Source organism: Fundulus heteroclitus, unplaced genomic scaffold (genome assembly GCF_011125445.2).
Source record: "Fundulus heteroclitus isolate FHET01 unplaced genomic scaffold, MU-UCD_Fhet_4.1 scaffold_50, whole genome shotgun sequence".
Lineage (NCBI taxonomy): Eukaryota > Metazoa > Chordata > Actinopteri > Cyprinodontiformes > Fundulidae > Fundulus > Fundulus heteroclitus.
The window spans coordinates 1,372,169-1,393,131 of record NW_023396923.1 but is presented as its reverse complement, the minus strand read 5'-3'; the positions used below and the strand labels follow the sequence as shown (position 1 = coordinate 1,393,131).

General features: G+C 41.0%; 1 protein-coding gene across 1 annotated transcript in view; it reads right to left on the bottom strand.

Moving 5' to 3' along the window:
* Nucleotides 1–4,675, bottom strand: part of slc13a4 (solute carrier family 13 member 4) — a 47,688-nt gene extending 43,013 nt beyond the window's left edge. Inside the window, exon 1 of the mRNA XM_012854931.3 lies at nucleotides 4,212–4,675. Within this exon, the coding sequence (XP_012710385.2) occupies nucleotides 4,212–4,334 (123 nt within the window). The 5' untranslated portion in view covers nucleotides 4,335–4,675. The remainder of the gene's footprint in view (nucleotides 1–4,211) is intronic.
* Between the last annotated feature and the right edge of the window lie 16,288 nt (nucleotides 4,676–20,963).

Here is a 20,963-nt window from a genome sequence, read left to right as displayed (position 1 = left end):
AGGTCAGCAGTGGGTGAGAAATGTAAAAAAGGCTTCTCTGTTTAGTAAAAGAATAGTAAAATGATAGTGGGCATGTGAACATGGGACCCTCTATGCCACAGTTTCTAAAAATCTCTGAATATCGACTGAAAAGAGTTTTAAAAATAGTGATGTAAACAGGGTCTATGAAGCAGTGAAACAGAAAAACATGGGTTTCTCCATCAACAAGCATATTTGAAAGTAGGTGTTGACAGTAAGACAGAAACATCATGATCGTGCCCATAAATTGAATGTAAAATGTTTAAAGGCAACCGACACATAAAACCAAGTGGCCTTCTGCTTGGAGATATTTATCAGTCAGTACTATGAGTACTGTTCTGTCAAAAGAATTATAAAACGTCTTGCTGATCATGAATTAGCGGGAAATATCAAGCGGCAGACGGATCCATTTCTTGGATAACTGTCAGATCCAAAAGAACCAAAAGTACGAAGACTCCAATTAGCGCAGCAGTGAAATAAGCAGCACCTTTGAAAGGCAAAGCACTGTTTTAGCGCAGCGGGTAGGGCGCCCCATGTACGGAGGTCTTAGTCCTCGACGCGGTAGACCCGGGTTCGACTCCGACCCGCGGTCCTTTGCCGCATGTCTCTCCCCCTCTTCAACCCCCTTCCTGTCAGCCTACTGTGTTAAAAAGTGAGCCACTAGAGCCGTGAAGAAGAAAAAAAAAACAAGATCTGCATGATTCGAGGAGAATATGAAGATTCCAGTGATGACAGTAAGTTTGATCAAGCCACATTTTCCTTACTCCCCCATCATCAGAATGTCCGCTCCACTCTAAGAGTTTTAGCAGCTTCACTAATATCTTTTTTTTCAGTCATGTACCAGAAAGGCCATTCTAACCATTCAAATACATTATTTGCAAGCAGTTTCACTGCCTGAAACATTGTAATTGTGCAAATAATGCATCCAAAGAGACTTTACAACTGCATACATTGCACAAATTAAAATGGAAACTACTTCTGCTGTTTAATATATTGTGCAGCTTTAACCAAAACATATGAAAATGCAAAAAACAAACAAAAAAACATATATTTCAGGTCAATCAGCCCATCTCCAAAGCTGTTCTGGTATTTGGACTACATCTGAGTTAAACAAGCACACAAATGGTGACATTTAGAGTGGCAAGCCTGAACTGAATTATTCAACAAAAACTACAGATCCTTTAAAGCAAAGTTTCTAATCAACAAAAACCTGTATTGTTTCATGGAGCCAAAAAAAAGAAAAAGAATATTTTTGGTTTCACCAAAAATACTGCTAAAATCCTATTTTATTTCTTGTTTACTCAACCCTAATATTGTTTATCATCTCATCCCATGAGCAAGATATTTCATCCCTACTTTTCCTAATTACCACTTAGGGTAAAGCCAAGCAGTTCATAACGTCTGATGGCACAAATTCAAGCATCAAATGCTTGTTCTTTGATTCTGTGCCTTTTTGACCTCCTTTGACTGTATCCTACAGATGTTCTGTTCTTCTGCAGCTGGACACAGTACCACTCCAAGCACACACACATTCACACACACCAAGCAAGGATCACTGTCGCATTCCTGACACAGCCTGAGGTCCCTGCTGTTGTTTCAAAGCCAAATGGAGGCCAAAATCCAGCATGATGGTTGGTTGATTATATAACTTAATTGCGCAAATTATTTTTTTCCCCTTTCCTTTGTCGTGAGGTTTTTCCCCTCTGTGCTTTAATGGCCATATCCTGGAGCCCTAACTCATGCCAAGCCTCCAACACCACTGACATAACAACGGGAACCTTGGGTAACGGCTCTGGCTGAATGAAGGACAACATGTACGGAAGTTGCAGTTCTTTTCAACATCAACAACCAGGACGCCTGCTGTATAGAAGCTACCTTAAACTACAGATTTGAAATATACCACTCTTCTGGTAATAACAGGTGAAAAGTCTTCTTATAAATCCCCCTAATGTCATGCCACCGAAACCTTACATAAACATAAAAAATGCCATGTTAAGGAAAAACTGTTTTAACAACACCTCCAGCAGTTCCAACAAAAATGTCAATGAAGCTCAAGCTTTCAAATTATTTAATTCAATCAGAGGGCCTAGCAACTTTTATTAAGAAGTCCATGACTTCCTGTTTCTAGGGTTAAAAAAATTAAATGACAATGGGCCCTTTCCTCTACATCATTCACACTTCAAAATGGGAAAGACAAAAGAACATGCCCCTCTAGCAAGACAGACGTGTTGATATTACATACTAAACTTTGATGGGACTAAGGCTGAGCTTTTTTTTTTGCCTTTGCAATCTTCAGGTGGGTATGGTGTAAAAGTAAAGACACAAATGTGGAAAAGCAGCTAATGTCGACTATTAAGCATGGTGGAGGATCGTAGTTGCTGTGTGACTGGTTGTCCTTTAAAGGCCTCTCTGAAGAGCCCTATCTTTGGGAATATTATAGGAGAAGACTAAGTGTGGTCCAATTCGGCTAAAAGAGCTTTTCCAGTAACAGCAGGAGTGTTGATAAATGCGGTTTATAAACCAAATAATTTTTTCAAAGTATTCACAGCAGGGAGTGGTGAGAGCAGCAGCGTTTAATATTTCATGATTAAACAGTGGAACTGGAACAGCGATTTTTACCGTGAACTATGGAACTTTGGACTATTTGTGCAGCGCTTAGACTGGGGGATCTTAGAACTCTTCCTCAACAAAGGACTGAATCGAACCAAAAATGTATTCAATCATGCAGTCATACATTTATTGTGGTCATCTGGTTAGCTACCAGTTTATTTTACTCTTCTAATTCAATTTCATTGCCATGGAAAACAAGCAATCAGGTCCAGTTAATATCTCATTAGTTGTAGACTAAAACAGTTTAGTTCTAAAACAGTTTAGTACAAGAAGTGTCAGTAAACTACAGAAATGGTTGTCTAATCTGTGGAAGCCAATTCATTTCGTCAGATCTTCATGTTATAATCCTCCACCCTGAGCACGCTGTGATTATGGAAGAAGATCGAGAAGCTTTAGGGAATCTGGATTTCTCCATTTTTATTCTTTTGTAACTTATGTACACAATTTTTGTTTTTGAAAATTACACTAATTTCTTATTGGGGGGAAAAAAAACAAGAGTTCAAATTAATCATAAAACACCTTTTTAAAGCAATGAGTCTACAGAAAGATTTGACAAGAACCTTTTAAAATATAATTAGGGGTCCAGTGTCAGTAGATCTCTTGGGATATACTATGCGAGCTTTCACTGATTAAAACGGTCCAACTCTTACAATACTAAATCTTAAAACCGATCAGTTTCAGAACCATGTTTAATCTGAAGTGCTATCCAATAATTTTTTCAAATGCAAACATTTGCCTAAGTGTAGAGCATCCAAGAAATAAGATCAATATCAAGCTCCTTTAAATCCCATTTCTAGGCCCACAACTGATCTCAATCTAATCAACATGTGGAGACGTCTCCCCTGCACACACAGGCCTCATCAGCTGAGGACAGCAGAGTGGGAGGACAGTGTCCCTTTTGATTGATTCTCTGTCCTCTGTCTTTGTCACATACACTCAGACAAACACACACACATCCCTGTTTAAGTACAAAGTGAGGGCCGTACCTTGACTTCCATAGACTTCTATTCATTTTCAAGCCTTTCTATGGCCTTACCCTGACCCTAGTTGACATTTTCGTGCTAAACCCAACCCCTAGCCCAGAAAAGAGTCCTCACTTTACATCAAAGTCATCACTTTACTAGTAAAATTAGTAAAAATTTAGAAAAAGCTGTTCCTGCTCTCTCTCTCTTTCTCTCTCTCTCTCTCTCTCTCTCTCTCTCTCTCTCTCTCTCTCTCTCTCTCTCACACACACACACACACACACACACACACACACACACACACACACACACACACACACACACACACACACACACACACACACTAAACTCCCATAAGGACTCTGAAGCCATGTGCAGCGGCCTAGAGGAACAGAAACAGCCAGCAGCAGGTAGTTATTAAATCCTAGATTATGGATTTATTGCGATATCTAATAAGCAGTTAAAAACTTAATTCTACCGGAATGTACGAAGGGTTACATTCTTCATCTAGAATGTTCTTATTGCTAACTGAGAGTTAAATATGTATAAAGGAAGCACCTTGACATGGTTTTATTTTCAAAAGCTACACCTGTTTACAGATGAGATTAAACTCGTACTCACGCTGGTGGGGTGAATGAGCGGCAGGGGCAGCAGGGAAAGCGGGATGAACACCACTACAATCAGTTTCCTCGCCCTCCACAGCTTCCTGAAGACATCCATCCTGGCTGCAGCCTCCAGCCTCATGGGTCACCCGGAGCTCTGGGTCGGAGCGCACACAGGTCAGCGGGAACCGGTCGTGTGCGTCACTAGAACGGCTGACGGGTTGAGCCTCGGTCCACCTGTGATGTGGTTTGGCCGTGCGCATTTACGCACAGATCTCTGGCGGTGGCTGGACCTGTGCGTTTCCCAGTGAGGTGAGCTTACCCGTCTGAGCACGCTGGTGATTGTTTTAGCTCTCCTTGCACCTGGCCTCGGGATTTCCCCTTCTCCTAGGAGGGATTGGCACTCTCACAGACTCCAGGTGAAACTGCTGGCGCATTTATTAGGCTGGATGGGTATGCTAATCACTCTCCATTTTGCCCCACCCTCCCTGACTGAGACCTCGCCAATCAGGGTAGCTGTGAAGGAATGTCTATGGCAGTGTGCAAGGTCTGCATTGTAACAAAAAAGCTCCCTTTATGCTGCTGCATTTGAGAAAATAGTTGTTAAATTGTTAAACAGAGTAACAAACTGTTAGCGTTTTGAAAACCCTAGATTACAAACTAACAGGGAAGCCAGCAGCAACAACTTTCTTGCATCAAATTTGTCTGTAGACTGAACACTGCAATTCATTGCAGTACTGTTGTGTTTTTACAATTTAAGAAAATGCTTTAGGCAGTAAACAATATACATAATATAGCCTTTGGCAGCTGTGAAGATTTGCAGGAAGTTTTGACTCGGACTACCGGATATATTGACAGTTTCACCAAAGTAGTCTCCAACTGAACTGCTTTGCTTAAAAAGCATCCTAGCATTTAGCCTGATCTGTTCCGACAGACCAAGAAACCTGAGTAGTTAGTGAAACATTAGAGACTTCTAACATATAAAGTTAGCATTAGCCTGAAGGCGAAAAGTACTTTTGTTGTTTCTTTCTGTATTAAGTGAGGACCAAAAACAAAAACATGCTGCACATAAGATTTATAGCTGTTTAGTAATAAAAGTTATCCTGCCCATCTAACGTGTTATGTTTGATGGATATTTAAAAAAAGTTTTTATTACCATGTTTGTCATCATAATCTAAGTTTTGTCCATCAGAGCCACAAGAAATTGTACCATGACTAATGGCTGACCAAGTTACAGTGTTTTTGACTGACCAACCAAATAAAGAGATCACTTGGTAATTGTCAGATAGCCTGGCATATTTTTGAAAATAAGTCACAACTATGCTGTAGTTCTACTGTCAGTCATAAGTACTGTTACGGCTACTCTTGCATCATAATAAGTTCCCAAAAATCTCAAATTTGTTCTTAGGAGGAGGTTTTTTGACTCAATCCAAACAAAAAGCACTCGTGGAGAATTTTCTAGTTTCAAAAGGTGTGTTTTCTTTACTTATAAAAATAGTAGAAATATTCTCAGAGATTTCTTACAAAAAAAAATCAAATATAAACATTAACTGGTATGTTTGGTAGAAAAACAGTTTCACTCCTCAGTCCTTCACCAAACAATCAATACTCATTATGACATGTGCCAACAACATATTCAATAGTAGTGTAAATCACCAGCTTTCTCACAATATGATATTGTTTTGTTTGGATGACATGATATTTGCCCATATAATGTGATATTATATGCCCATCTAACACTATTAATTACATTGATCTACTCACAAAAACCAAATATGAGTTGATCATTTTATTTCTAAGTTCTTTAAGGTATCATGCATTTAAATTAAAAACAACATTCTTCTAACTCTATAATAACAGTATGAAACAATACCACCTCCTGGAGGATAAACAGAGTCAGTGCAGGAAAGGACATTCTATAGAGAATTTTCCTGTGTGATATCCTTGATCCTGGTAGTTAAAAACTTTTATATAAACGAATTTTTCTGTCTGTGTTTGGTCATTTAAATTATGATGCCTTTATCATCTGACCTAATGGAGCTTTAGGTGAGCTTTACTTCTAGTTTTTACTGTTAGAATACGGAGAGAAGGATAAGAACATTAACATTTAAAAAGTCACCCATATTTTTGTTTTATATAATTAATATATTTTATTTGTGAAACATTTTGGTATGTTGCTACGCAAAGTGTTACAGGTTATATTACAAATAAATAAAATTAAAGAAACAAACATATTACTACAAGTTCAAACTTAGAATATCTTGAAAATATATATATATATATATTTGTCGCTTATTTCAGAAAGTGAAACTCAATTTATTTTATGGATTCATTACACATAGTGTGAGATATATCAAACATTTGTTTCTTGTAATTTGATGATTGTGTCTTACAGATAATAAAAAACTCAACACTCAGTGTTTCAGAAAATTTGAATGTTGTGACAAAGTCATAGCATATTCATTGACAGATCAGTGGAAGAAAAAAGTGCACCACTAGCAGGGATAACTGAGGCTTTGAGAGGATACTCAAGCAGAATTCAATCAGGAATTTGGGGGAGCTTCACAAAGAGTGGACTGAGGCTGGAGCCAGTGCTTCAAGTTTCACTACACACAGACCAATCCTATGCTTGGGCTACAAATGTTGCATTCCTTGTGTCAAGCTGCCCGTGAACCATAGACAATGTCCGAAGAGTCGCCCTGGGCTTGGAGAAAAGACCTGACTGCTGATTTAAGGAGCCATGTTATCAGCTAGTGTTGGCCCACTGGGTCTTCTGAGGTCTGCGGTCAACTCTTCATGAGTTAAGTACAAAATCACTTAATGCTTCCTTTTGCTGACCAGCTTTATGGAAATGCTGATTTCATTTTCCAGCAGTACTTGCTACTGCTAAATTCAAGCAGTGTAAAAGTCAACAGAGCACTAACATAAGCTGCTCGTGCTTTTTTTTGCTGTTGTAACACCAGACTTTTATACTAGACAGTTACTCGGTCCATATCCATATTGACCCAAATTTCTCATATTGATGCATCCCTTGTAAATATCCAGTGCAACACTAATTAAGGTCGATAAACGAGCAATGCCATAAGATTTGAGACTGGAAATCTTTAAAGATTGTAGAAATCCACTCTGTGCATCACCCACGGTCCTCCAGCTCCTTCGCTCCCGCTGCCATCATCCACCTGCTCCAGACCAGTTCAGCTCTCTGGTTCACCTCATCCACTATTCATCTTCTTTCAATAAACTGCTGAAGACGAAAGTCTGTGCGTAGCTGAATTCGGGTTCAACAGAACAGTTTATGACAATGTGTAAGAATGAATAGTGCAAGCATATGTAGCAGTAGGATGTATTGCAACAATGAACGGACCATATGATGATGTAGAGCGTATAAATAATAAATGGTGCATATACATTTACCATGTAGATAGTACAGTTAGTGCAATAGAGTTCACAATGACCATGTAAAGTGACTAGTTTTGCTTGTATGGGGGAGGGGGGAATTATTGGGAGTTTAGCAGTCTGATGACGTATGGTATGAAGCTGGTGTGGAATCTGGTTCTTGGCCCTTTTCACATTTTGTAATGCTGCAACCACAAACTTCAATGAACAGCATTTTATTTTGAAAATCCAAACAAATTACAGGATAGCTGTGAAGTGCAAGGAAAAAAATCTACTGTAATCTATTAAAAGTAATATTAAAATGATTTTTAAAACATTATGTAGAAATTCTGGTATATTAAAAAGACTAAAAAGAAAAAAATCAACAAACGTTTTATTTGAGAAGAAACACATTTCAAAATCTTTTTTTTCCATAAAACTTAAGAAACCAATACAGCAGTTAATGTATATACCGTGTTAGAACAGTGGAAATTACTTCCATTGACAATATTGACTGTTTACTGTATGTTCACTTGACTTCCAAATGTCTCAGTGAGCTCAGCAGATAACATCTAACAACAGAGATTGTGTACAAACAAGAGGTCTCACTTTAACATAACCTGTAGGTGTGTTTCTCTCTGGTACATTTTTGGTTACAAGTATGTTTTTTTTAGTCAATGATGGTATTCACAGTGTGTACAGTATCCATAAATTTGAGTCAAGTAAGGGTAGTGATTCTGATAATATCACTCAAGTAAAAGTAAAAACTACAGTGTGGTAAATCTATTACTAAAAGTAAAGTTTGATCAAAAAGTTGCTCAAGTAAATGTAAATGAGTAAATGTAACTAGTTACTACCCACTTCTGGTATTAATTCACAAATCTGGCAAGACTGTAAAGAAGAACGCCATAGGTCAAAAAGATCAAAAGAAGACATTCCCAAAAGCCATGTAGAAGAGAGACTGAACATGCGGAATAAGGCGATCAAGCCAGGTTAGACTAAGTATCAACAACACACATCCCATAGTTAAAACGGAGCGATGGTAGCATCATATTCAGGGGATGCTTTTTTTCTGCCAAGAAAGAAAAGCTGGTTAGAGCAAAGTAAGAAGACCTGAGGCTGGAGCAAAGGCTATCTTTCTAGGAGGACTGCAGCCCCAATTATGCCGCCAAAGCTGCAGTTGAATGATTTGGACCAAAACAATGTTCACATTCTAGGCCATCAAGTCACCCCGTCGCACCCTACGTCTGTTATCCCCTTTCTGGCTGCCTATGACTAATCTGATGCGGCTGATTGCCTTCCAAGTCAATGTCAAAGCTGCATGGAATCACTCAAAGCCAGGATCTTTACCCAAATCATCAGACAGCAGATTAACATACAGTTCCGTGTTTCAATTTGGAGAGGTTCATGAGGATGTGCACATGCAGTGGCCATTAAGAGTTGTAAAATTATGGGTAAGCCAATGGTGTGGCTGTCTCTGGTTGACTCCGCCCCATGGACTTTTGTCTTTCCCCTCTCTCTCAACCCCCTTCCTGTTAGCCTATATTCATTGAAAGCCATAGTCCCACAAAAATGGGGTAAAAAAAGAAAATTATAACCTCAGGCTTCAGTACTTTGTTGGAGACATTGCTATGTTTACTTTCCACAAATGGAATGGTATTTTCCCGTTGAGGGTAATTTCCCAGGTGGCCCTCTAATTTGGATCGGACAACTCCCAGTTGCCCTCAAAATCCTCCAAATTTTGAAATCCTTTGCATCCCGACTGGCCTGTGCCTTCCGTTGCTGGGGTCAGATTAGGCTTGTCGCAGCAGGAGTCAGTCAGCAGCTTTAGATACAGGGGGTGTTCAGAAAACAAGTTTTAAGGCAAGGGAAACATGGATTCAATTAGAGGAGATTTTTCAGTCCAGAGACCCCTGCTGTGAACCAGCAGGACCTTGAGATTTCCTTAATGTTTTTATAATGATGTGACTATCAGAGCCAAATTAAAGTCTTAGAGTAATGACTAGTTTTGTCAAGATTTGAAGTTGAGGCCGATTTGAGTCAGACATATCCACTTATTTAGAGTTTCTCGATCAAAGCATAAATTCAAGATGAACTGCAAAAATGTCCCTCAAGTTTCTTCATTCCACCGATTTCCAGCAGGGATTAAATCTGGACTCCCTCGTTTGTTTGTGAATATGGTTTCATTGCTCCCTGAAACACTCTTCATAATTTGATCATGATTAATCCTGAGATTATTATCTTAGACTTAGACTTAGACTTAGACTTTCTTTATTGTCATTTTGTATACACAGAGTGCATACAGAACGAAATTTCGTTTTTCACACAGCTCAGAAATATTGCAGTAACTCTACAGGATACCTTGCAGTGAATTACAGTACATGATAAAGTGCAGTGATCAGTCGCAGTCACTTACAGGATAAATTTCAATTTACTTCCGGATAAAGTGCAGCAGTGAACAGTAGGCAGTTGAAATGTAAACAATGTAAACCAAATGTAGACAAATATGCAGTAGGGTGCAGCAGTGATTTAAAAGTAGACAGTTGCATTGTACACAGTTTTGCAGTACGTTTCCGGTTAAGGTGCAGCATCAATTTTGCAGAATACGATACAATGTGCAAATGTGCAAATCAGCGAATCTAGTGTGGTACACTTTTATACTTCAGCAGTTCAACAGTCTGATGGCAGCAGGGAAAAAGCTTTTGCAGAACCTAGTAGACCTGCAGCGGATGCTGCGGAACCTCTTTCCAGAGGGCAGCAGGGAGAATAGTCTATGGTGGGGGTGTGAGGGGTCCCTGATGATGTTACGGGCTCGAGACACACAGCGCTGCGATGAAATGTCTTTAATGGAGGGAAGAGGAGCCCCGATGATCCCTTCTGCTGTCCTCACCACTCTCCTCACGTTCTTCCAGTCGGAGGCACTGCAGCCTCCACACCACACAGAGAGACAGCTGGTCAGAATACTCTCTATGGTGCTTCTGTAGAAGGTCGTGAGGATGGGCGGGGGCAGGCGGGCTCTCCTCATCCTCCGCAGAAAGTACAGTCGCTTCTGTGCCCTCTTCACCAGTGACGTGGTGTTCACAGTCCAGGTGAGGTTGTCCGTGATGTGCACCCCCAGGAACTTGGTGCTGCTGACCATCTTCACCGCTGAGTTGTTGATGAGCAGTGGAGCGTGGTGAGGCTGGTTCTTCCTGAAGTCGACGATGATCTCCTTCGTCTTCTCCACGTTCAGGATCAGGCTGTTGTCTCTGCACCAGTCCACCAGCTGCTCCACCTCCTCTCTGTAGTCCTGGTCGTTATCGTCTCTGATCAGGCCCACCACCGTTGTGTCGTCTGCAAACTTCACGATGTGATTGGTGGTGAACCTGGGGACGCAGTCGTGTGTCATCAGAGTGAACAGCAGGGGGCTCAGGACGCAGCCCTGAGGGGAGCCCGTGCTGAGGGTGACGACATCAGAGGTGTTGTGTCCGACCCGGACTGACTGAGGTCTGTTGGTGAGGAAGTCTAGCAGCCAGTTTCGTAGGGGTGTGTTGAAGCCCAGATGTTCCAGTTTTCCCACCAGATGTTGTGGGATGATGGTGTTGAACGCTGAACTGAAGTCCAGGAACAGCATCCGCACGTGCGTGTTCTTCTCCTCCAGGTGTGCCAGGCTCAGGTGAAGAGCGGAGGAGATGGCGTCCTCAGTGGAGCGGTTCCGTCGGTAGGCAAACTGGGAATGGCTTTAATACCAGGGGAGAAAGAAATGTGTTGGTGGAACAACCTGGACATGCAGCATTTCAACATTGCTAAACCTTAATTTGTGCACATAAAGCAACCCAGGAAACATCCTTATAGGACCATCTTTTCACCTCGCAATTTTCAGTCCTCAATGATGAAATCACTCGTCAACAGGACAGAGCGGAGCCAGACGTCTCTTTTTAGAATTTTAGAATTTGCATTACCCTGTAATTCTACATCCTCTGCTCCTGTACCTGTCCGTTCCGTTCCACACCGCCTCCATGAATCCGTGAAAAGCAAAGCTTACTACATCCTTGATTACTCCATCAAGCTCTCTTACGGAGTTCCTTGGAGTCCGAGGAGGACATATGTGCAATCATCGTCATTACAAGCAGAATGCAAATCCACTTGGAGAGGATTGCCACATTTCAAATGAAATGTTGAAATGACAAATCTGCTTCTTTATTTGGTGCAAAAAGAGTGGTTTGCATCCGATATTTAAATAAGATTGTTCATTTTATTATGAATATCAAAAGTTTTTCTGTAGTTTTACGGTGAATGACGGAGAGCGGGTCCATCATTTGGTGGAACAATTCTCATTAATTAACATAACAATGTACTTGCTCTGTTGGTCAGACGTGAATGGACATGAACGGATCGGAGCAAGCATGGAGGATGTGGAATCTGGGGGTTATGCTCTAGTCTGTCGGAGATTCAATTCAATTCAATTCAATTCAATTTTATTTATATAGCGCCAATTCATGAAACATGTCATCTCGAGGCACTTTACAAAGTCAAAATCAATCATATTATACAGATTGGTCATAAATTTCCTATATAAGGGAACCAGTTAATTGCTTCAAAGTCCCGACAAGCAGCATTCACTCCTGGGGAAGCGTAGAGCTACAGGGAGAGTCGTCTGCATTGTCCATGGCTTTGCAGCAATCCCTCATACTGAGCAAGCATGAAGCGACAGTGGAAAGAAAAAACACCCATACCGCTCAGTATGAACGGTCATCTGCCTCGACCGACTGGGGGTTACAGAAGACAGAGCAGAGACACAACAAGAGAGACGAACATGCACAGAAGCAAACATTGATCCAGTAATCTGTTCTACATTAGATGGTAATAGCGGGTGAGCCGTCTTCTCTGGATGATGTCACAGTTAACAGAACGCCAGACCAGGTGTACCTACTTTGAAGAAAAAAAAGAGAGAGAACAAAAAGTTATAAGCAGAAATTATGACAAGCAATGCATAATTGAAGAACAGTAGAACTCGATAGAGTGGAAAAAATAGACCCTGATGTCCTCCAGTAGCCTTGATTATTAAGGGCTTTATACGTTAGAAGAAGAATTTTAAATTGTATTCTTGATTTAACAGGAAGCCAGTAAAGGGAAGCTAAAATTGGAGAAATATGATCCCTTTTGTTGATTTTCATCAGAACTCTTGCTGCAGCATTTTGGATCAGCTGAAGACTTTGAACTGCATTTTGTGGACTTCCTGATAGCAAAGAATTACAATAGTCCAGCCTTGAAGTAACAAATGCATGGACTAGTTTTTCAGCATCGCTCCTGGACAGAATATTGAAAAAAAAAAGGAAACTCTGGAAACCTGTTTAATATGGGATTTAAATGACATGTCTTGGTCAAATAAACACCAAGATTTTTTACTTTATTACCAGAGGCCAAGTTAATGTCACCCATGATTGATTAAAGTGATTGATTAACAACTTTATTTTTTGAGGACTCGACTCTGGTCCAACGATTACAATTTCGGTCTTGTCAGAATTTAAATGCAGAAAATTCAAAGTCATCCAGCTTTTCATGTCATCAAGACATGCCTGTAGTTGAAGTAATTGATTGGATTCATCAGGATTTATGGACAAATACAACTGAGTGTCATCAGCATAAAAGTGGAAATTAATCCCATGCTGTCTGATAATTTTGCCGATCAGAAGCATATATATAGTAAAGAGAATTGGTCCAAGGACTGAACCCTGTGGTACTCCACAGGTGACCCTAGAGTTTGAAGAAGATTTAATATTAACATGAACAAATTGGAATCTGTCCGACAGATAAGATTTAAACCAGCCTAATGCTTTCCCCTTAATCCCTACAGTATGCTCAAGTCTTTGTAGGAGAATATTGTGATCAACTGTATCAAATGCAGCACTGAGATCTAACAGGACAAGTACAGACACAAGTCCATTATCTGAGGCCATGAGAATATCATTAGTGACCTTCACCAGAGCTGTTTCAGTGCTATGATGAGCTCTGAAGCCTGACTGAAACTCCTCAAGTAGGTCATTGCTTTGTAAATGTTCACATAATTAATTAGCAACTACTTTCTCAAGAATTTTAGATAGAAAAAGAAGATTAGATATAGGTCTGTAATTTACTAACTCATCTTGATCAAGAGAAGGTTTCTTAAGTAAAGGTTTAATAACAGCTACTTTAAAAACCTGTGGTAAATATCCATTTCCTAAGGATAGATTAATCATGTCTAAAATAGGACCACTGATCAATGGGAATATCTCCTTAAACAACTTGGTTGGGATTGGGTCTAACATACAGGTAGAAGGTTTAGATGAAGCTAAAATTTTAGATAGCTCAGAAAGCTCTACTGCTTTTAAACAGTTCAGACACTGCGCATGTTCTAAAGATTCCTCCAATGCTGCCTCACTTACTGAGGACGAGGTAATCATGTTTGGGAGGATGCCAATTATTTTATTTTTAATGGAATCAATTTTATTTATGAAGAATCCCATAAAATCATTACTGCTAAGAGCTAAGGGAATGGATGGATCAACAGAGCTGTGGCTCTGGGTAAGTTTGGCAACTGTACTGAACAGAAATGTCTGATTATTTTTATTCTCCTCTATTAATGATGAAAAATATGCTGCTCTAACTCTGCAAAGGGTATTTTTATACAACAATAGACTGTTTTTCCAGATTAGGTAGGATTCCTCATGGTGTGTAGAACGCCATTCTCTCTCCAATTTCCTAACATTGTGCTTCAACGCAGCTCTAAATTAAACCAGGGAGCCAGCTTCCTGTGAATAATCACCTTGTATTGAGCTGCATCAATAATCCTCTATTGATGTGGCTCAGTCGTGACCAAAGTTTTTACGTTATCTTCACCAGACCAGATTCTGATGGCAGACACAGATCCAGGCTTACTTTGAAGCCTTCTTTTAGAAAGAAGACGTGAGAGATCAGCTTTCTCTCACGTGACTGCTAACTTGTCATCGTTTTCACTTGACCTTGGTTTCATTACCTCAAGGCTCATACAGATTTTAATAGTGTCTATTAATTTGTGCATGCTTGCCAGGACAAGTCTTTTTTCAGCATCATGCCAGATGGTAAAGAACTTGGAACATTACTGCCACCTGGTGCTGGAACAAAAATAATAGAAACAAAGTAGATTGTGTTAGTCAGACTTTCATAGCACAATTACAATACAGGAAAGCCACTATAATTACAGTTCGACATTGCAGACCACAATATACATACCATCACCAAGAGAGAGGTGGAAACTTGAGTTCGAAACTCATACTCAAATTGCACTTGATTTAAAAAAAAAACTAAGGCAGCACACTAAACCTAGACGTGTGCCCTAAGCACTTGACCTAGACTTGGAGTTTGAGACTCAAAACCTGTTGAAAATGGTAATGTAATTGTGAGTAAAAACATGCAGGTATGTAAGCTACAGATTCCAGCTCTGACAGGTTATGCGTGCATATTTACCTGTTAAAGGTGTGATTGATTTTTAGTCAGTTATGTTAATAGTTAATTGTTCAGAACAATCTGTTCATCTTTGCTTTGGAGTTATGATGATATTCACACATATGTTTCTTTAACTGAATGCTTCACTAAATGACTCAAGGCAGAACCAAAACAACATAGCTTACCTCAGTTCCCAATATAAAACTACCTGGCTGTATCATGACCCAAACATGCCATGTTTATCAAAATAAAAGCCCACTCAGAAATTTGACGTTTTTCTCTCATTTATGCACAACATTGTCTTCACTTATGTTGTAATTCATAGCATACTGTATTTGGAACGTAATAACTGTTAATTCTTGACTCAATTATTTAATATATAGTTTTTATTTATTTATTTTGTCACATCTTTGTCCCTTTTCATCTGAGATATATGGCCACAGTTCAAACTGTGCCCCCTTAAAACAGAGGTTTTAAAGACAGATTTAGAAAATGGTTACCATATCATATTAAATACTTTGAGTGTACAAGGAACAAAAGCATCCTACACCTATGAGGCAATTTAAAGTAAAGGAGTGCACAACATGAACACATGGGTTAATTCAAAGATTCTTTAGAGTCACCAGATGTAAATTTCTTTTTGGCCACTCTGGCTAAGAGTACACATAAGAAAGACAAACAAACATGCAATGAACAAGGGTTACAGTGTTGTTGTCTTTTTTTATTATTATCATTATCGCGTTCAAAAGATTAAAAAAAGGAAAAAGATGAAGATTCAAAAGTTTGTATGAACTAGTCTTCCTTCACGAGTCACAGTTAACAGATAATGAGGTGATGAGGTAAGAAGGTGCTTTTGTGCAATGACGATTTGAGGCTTCATTTACAGAAATGTGCATTTTGATATTCTGAGATAATGGTGTGCAAGTTCAATTCAATTCAATAAAATTTTATTTATATAGCGCCAATTCATGAAACATGTCATCTCGAGGCACTTTACAAAGTCAAATTCAATCATATTACACAGATTGGTCAAAACATTTTCCTATATAAGGGAACCAGTTGATTGCTTCAAAGTCCCGACAAGCAGCATTCACTCCTGGAGAAGCTACAGGGAGAGTCGTCTGCATTGTCCATGGCTTTGCAGCAATCCCTCATACTGAGCAAGCATGGAGCGACAGCGGAAAGCAAGTAAGTAATAACATTAAAGTGATTGTAACATGATGATGGACTAGTAACAGTGGGGTGATTTTTAATGTTGGACTGCAGTCTCCCATGAGGGGGGTGATTGCCCTCACAGCTCTTGGGAAGAAGCTGTTTCTAAGTTTATCTGTTTTAGATTTGAGGCTTCTGAAGCATTTACCTGAAGATTTCAGACAGGCAGGAACTGTGAAGGGCTGCAGGGAGAGGTTGAAGGTGTCCAGAAAGACACCATGTCTGGACCTGCAGCCTTGTTGGTGTTTTCGTTTTTCTGGGACAAGGTCAATTAGTGGAACTGCAGGATGAGAGGCTGCAGTTAGTGGAGCTCACTGCCAGGGAGGAAAGCCTTCCTTCATCAGTCCTGTTCCGGCTGTATGTTTTGAGTAATTTTAGTGCTTTACTTGTTTAGCAAAAGAGGCTGGTGCTCTTCAGACTGGGGAAGTTGTTCAGGCTCCCTGTAGCTTAGAGATTCAAAGCGTGCGAAGAAGCTGCTTAAGGTATCAAGGAGAGCCGGGTCATTGCTGGGCTGCTGGTCGCTGCGCTTGAAGTCCGTGATGTTTCTGATGCCTTTCCACATGTCATGTGGATTGTTGCTGCTGAAGTGGTCCTCGATGTGCTGCTTGAATCTGTGCTTTGCCTTCTGGATGCCTTTTTTAAGTTCACTTCTAGCCTGCCTGGCCAGTCTGTGTCCAGATCTGAACGCTGCATCCCGGGCCTTCAGCAGGGACCGCACCGAGCTCTCCACCCATGGTTTCTGGTTAGGGAACACTCTTGCTGGTTTTGTGGGTAGGACAGCATCAGTGCAGAAGTGTATACAGGAAAGCACAAAAAACTACACATCAGCGCCCTCTTTAAATGCATCCCACTCAGTGATTCCAAAACAGTCCAGTAGTCCTCTTCTGTGCAAACCTGAACGTTTTTTATCACCGGTTCTGCAGATCAGTGGCTTGTAGGCAGGAATCAGCTCCATGTAATCTGATGAAACGAAGTGAGGGGCTGCGGCAACTTTGTATGCTCCTGAGAAGTTATAGTAAACTTGATCCATCCATTTTCTGACCCACTTAATCCCTCATGGGGTCGCGGCGGTTGCTGGTGCCTATCTCCAGCGTTCACTGGGCGAGAGGCGGGGTACACCCTGGACAGGTCGCCAGTCTGTCACAGGACAACACAGAGACAAACAGGACAAACAACCGTTCTCGCACACACTGACACCTAAGGACAATTTAGAGAAGCCAATTAACCTAGCAGTCATGTTTTTGGACTGTGGGAGGATGCCGGAGTACCCGGAGAGAACCCACACCTGCACAGGGAGACTCCGTGGAGAAAGACCCAGGGTTGGATTTGAACCCAGAACCTTCTTGCTGCAAGGCAACAGTGCTACCCACTGCGCAGCCCCAGTAAATTTGATCTAATGTATTATTGTCTCTGGTTGGGAACTTAATGAATTTATGGAACCTGGGGAGCACAGCCTTTAAATTAACATGGTTAAAGTCCCCAGCAATGATCACAGCGGCCTCTGGGTTATTGTTCAGTTGGCCGGTAACAAAGCAGTGGGGCTGCTCCAGAGATAGCTTAGCATTAACTTTCAGCTGGATGTATACTGCAATGGTTATCACAGAACTGGGATCTTTAGCCAATTTAAATGGTCTGCACTTAACTGCAAGGTATTCCAGGACAGATGAGCAAAAGGTTCCAATGGTCTATGCTGCTGTGCACCAGGTGTTGTGAATATAGATTGCCAGTCCTCCTCCTCTGCTTTTCTCCGTGGCTCCCAGTTGCAGATCGGTGATGGTTTGTACAGTCTGTGCACTCCGGGGTTGGATCACAGTTCATCTTTCTTGTATTGTACTACAGCTTGGAGTGGTGATAACATAAATAAAAACACAAAAGCAAACAAATCTAGAACTGCAAGCAGTTATTAACGGGTTCCAATGCCACCCAGGCCCCACCCCTTTGAGCATGCTCCTGGACTTCAGTTCAGCGTTCAAAACCATCATCCCACAGCATCTGGTAGGAAAACAGGAACATCTGGGCTTCAGCACACCCCTTCGCAACTGGCTGCTAGACTTCCTCATCAACAGACCTCAGTCGTCCGGGTCGCACAGAACACCTCTGATGTCATCACCCTCAGCACGGGCTCCCCTCAGGGCTGCGTCCTGAGCCCCCTGCTGTTCACTCTGATGACACACGACTGCGTCCCCAGGGTCACCTCCAATCACATCGTGAAGTTTGCAGACGACACGACGGTGGTGGGCCTGATGACCAGAGACGACAATGACCAGGACTACAGAGAGGAGGTGGAGCAGCTGGTGGGCCGGTGCAGAGACAACAGCCTGATCCTGAACGTGGAGAAGACGAAGGAGATCATCGTCATCGCTCCACCTTTCATCAACAGCTTAGCTGTGGAGGTGGTCAGCAGCACCAAATTCCTCAGGGTGCACATCACAGACAACCTCAGCTGGTCTGTGAACACCACGCCAGTGACGTGCGAAAGGGTTCATAGCTGGTGAGGCACTGACTTTTACCGTTTCCAGTAAGTATCTTCTTTAGTTTTAAAAGTCTCTCAGTCTTAGTGGAGCTCACTGCCAGGGAGGAAAGCCTTCCTTCATCAGTCCTGCTCCGGCTGTATGTTTTGAGTCTTTTTAGTGCTTTACTTGTTTAGCAAAACTCGCTAATGAAACATCCATAACTTGCTGTCACTTTCTAGTTTTGGGATCACGAGCAAGGTGCTCCTTGAGCGCCCCCTGCCTAGAGGCCAAGGAACTGCCGGCCTCACCTACAACTAGTTCTTTGCTGTTTATGATCGCGCAGCAGCTCGAAAACATGTTACCTGCATACACAGTGTGCGATTTGCAAAAAAAAAACAGAGGGGGGGATCATTTCAAGTGTTTTATAAATGAACATAACAACAAGGTTATGTGGCCTGCATGCTGTCTGGCTGGAGACAGCCTCCAACCTGTCCTGGGAGGGAGGGTGGACAAATCGGCTGCTGCTGCTTCTTGTCTTGTGACGCTGCCTGCAAATCTTCATCATCCACCAAAGTTGGTCCTGTAACATTACCATGGCTGTTCGTCACGTCATCTACTCTTTACCTTTTCTGTTGATTTTTCTGGCCGAAATATGGCAAAATATTAATTAATAAACATTAAAGTATGGTTTATGGGTTGGGTTTCTGCAATGTTATCAGCATGTTAAAAACTCATCTTCAGAACCAATATCTGCTCAAAATGGTGATCTGCACCAAGTAATCTACTTTCAGCAGTTATCACCGGTTATCGCACCGTAAACTGCAGAAAATACGTGCAGAGTTGCTCTGTCTGCCTTTACTACCGTCGGCTCCTATGGCGGAGGGATATTTCAGCTGGATACAAAGTGTCTAGTGGAGGCAGGTCTCTTAATAACCGTTGTTTTGTCACTTATTTTAGAGCCCAAATAAGCGATTTCCCTTTCAGAAACGTGCCCAAAAAAACCCCAACCCGTGACTCATGAAATTTACAAGTGCCTTTAGAAAAAAAGAAGCCTAAAGTCGCATGAAATAAACAATCTGTGCAACAGTGAGCACGGGTCTGTTTTGCTACAGTCTCTAGCGCTCTTGAAACTCTGGAAAGCGCCGAGGATAAAAGAAACCTCAGTCCGGAGAGCACGGTTGGGAAAAAACATTAGGGAACGGTGTGTGTGTTTTGACGCGCAATTAACGGTGACAGAAAAACAATGACACCGTTGTGGTGTAATGCGTTTAATAACGCGTTAAAACTGACAGCCCTAATTTATATACGGTTTTAAAAATCCATAATATTACCTATTCAGACCAGAGGGGGAAAGGAATATGTATCCCCCCCAGGGATAAAACATGAATCACCAGAGGGGGGGACGTCACAAACAGAGGGGGGGTAAATCCCCCCTATCCCCCCCAGCCAATCGCACCCAGTGCATACAGTTTGATGACCAAAACACAATTTGTAATCCACATACATTAGATTGTGGAAAATCAGTTCATAACTGTTTGCACAGTTTCATTTATGATCTAGAAACAGGAAGATGCATTCACAGAATAAAAGCTGGCGCAGTTAACATGGTATTGCGCAATCCTAGGGGAGGCCAAGCTCGCTGGGGCCTCACCGGCTTCGCAATCAAGCGCCACCAAGGATTTACATGAAAAATAGCAAAACGTCTGCGATTTTGAAGAGAATATGATCAAAAATTAGGAAATTAGATAAAAAAAACTTTTATTACAAATGATTGAGTGAATCACAATTTATATTATGTTATCATTATTATATACTTTCTTTTCTTTCCATGATGGCAAGTGAGGCCTGGCTGCGTTAACTGGCCGCCAATGTAAATTTGCACATTTATATATCACATAAAGACTAAACGTACATTTCAGTTTGGTAGAAATCCAAACTGTGAACTTTTTACAAGACATTGAAATTTACATGTGCAAGACTATAAAGTTTAATTTTTTCCCCTCTAAAACGCTTTTTTCAAAGGCCAAAAAAATAACGTGGTTAGAGAAAGCACTCTTTGGGATCCATGAATATTTTCAGAATTTTAGAGCAAACTGTTGATTTTTAATTAATTTTTTATGAATAATGGAATAAAATATATCAGAAAATGTGGCCATGTAGGGATTTAAAAATTCCTGTAGATGGCAGCATTTGATCATATATGGATTTACACACACACACACACACACACACACACACACACACACACACACACACACACACACACACACACACACACACACACACAG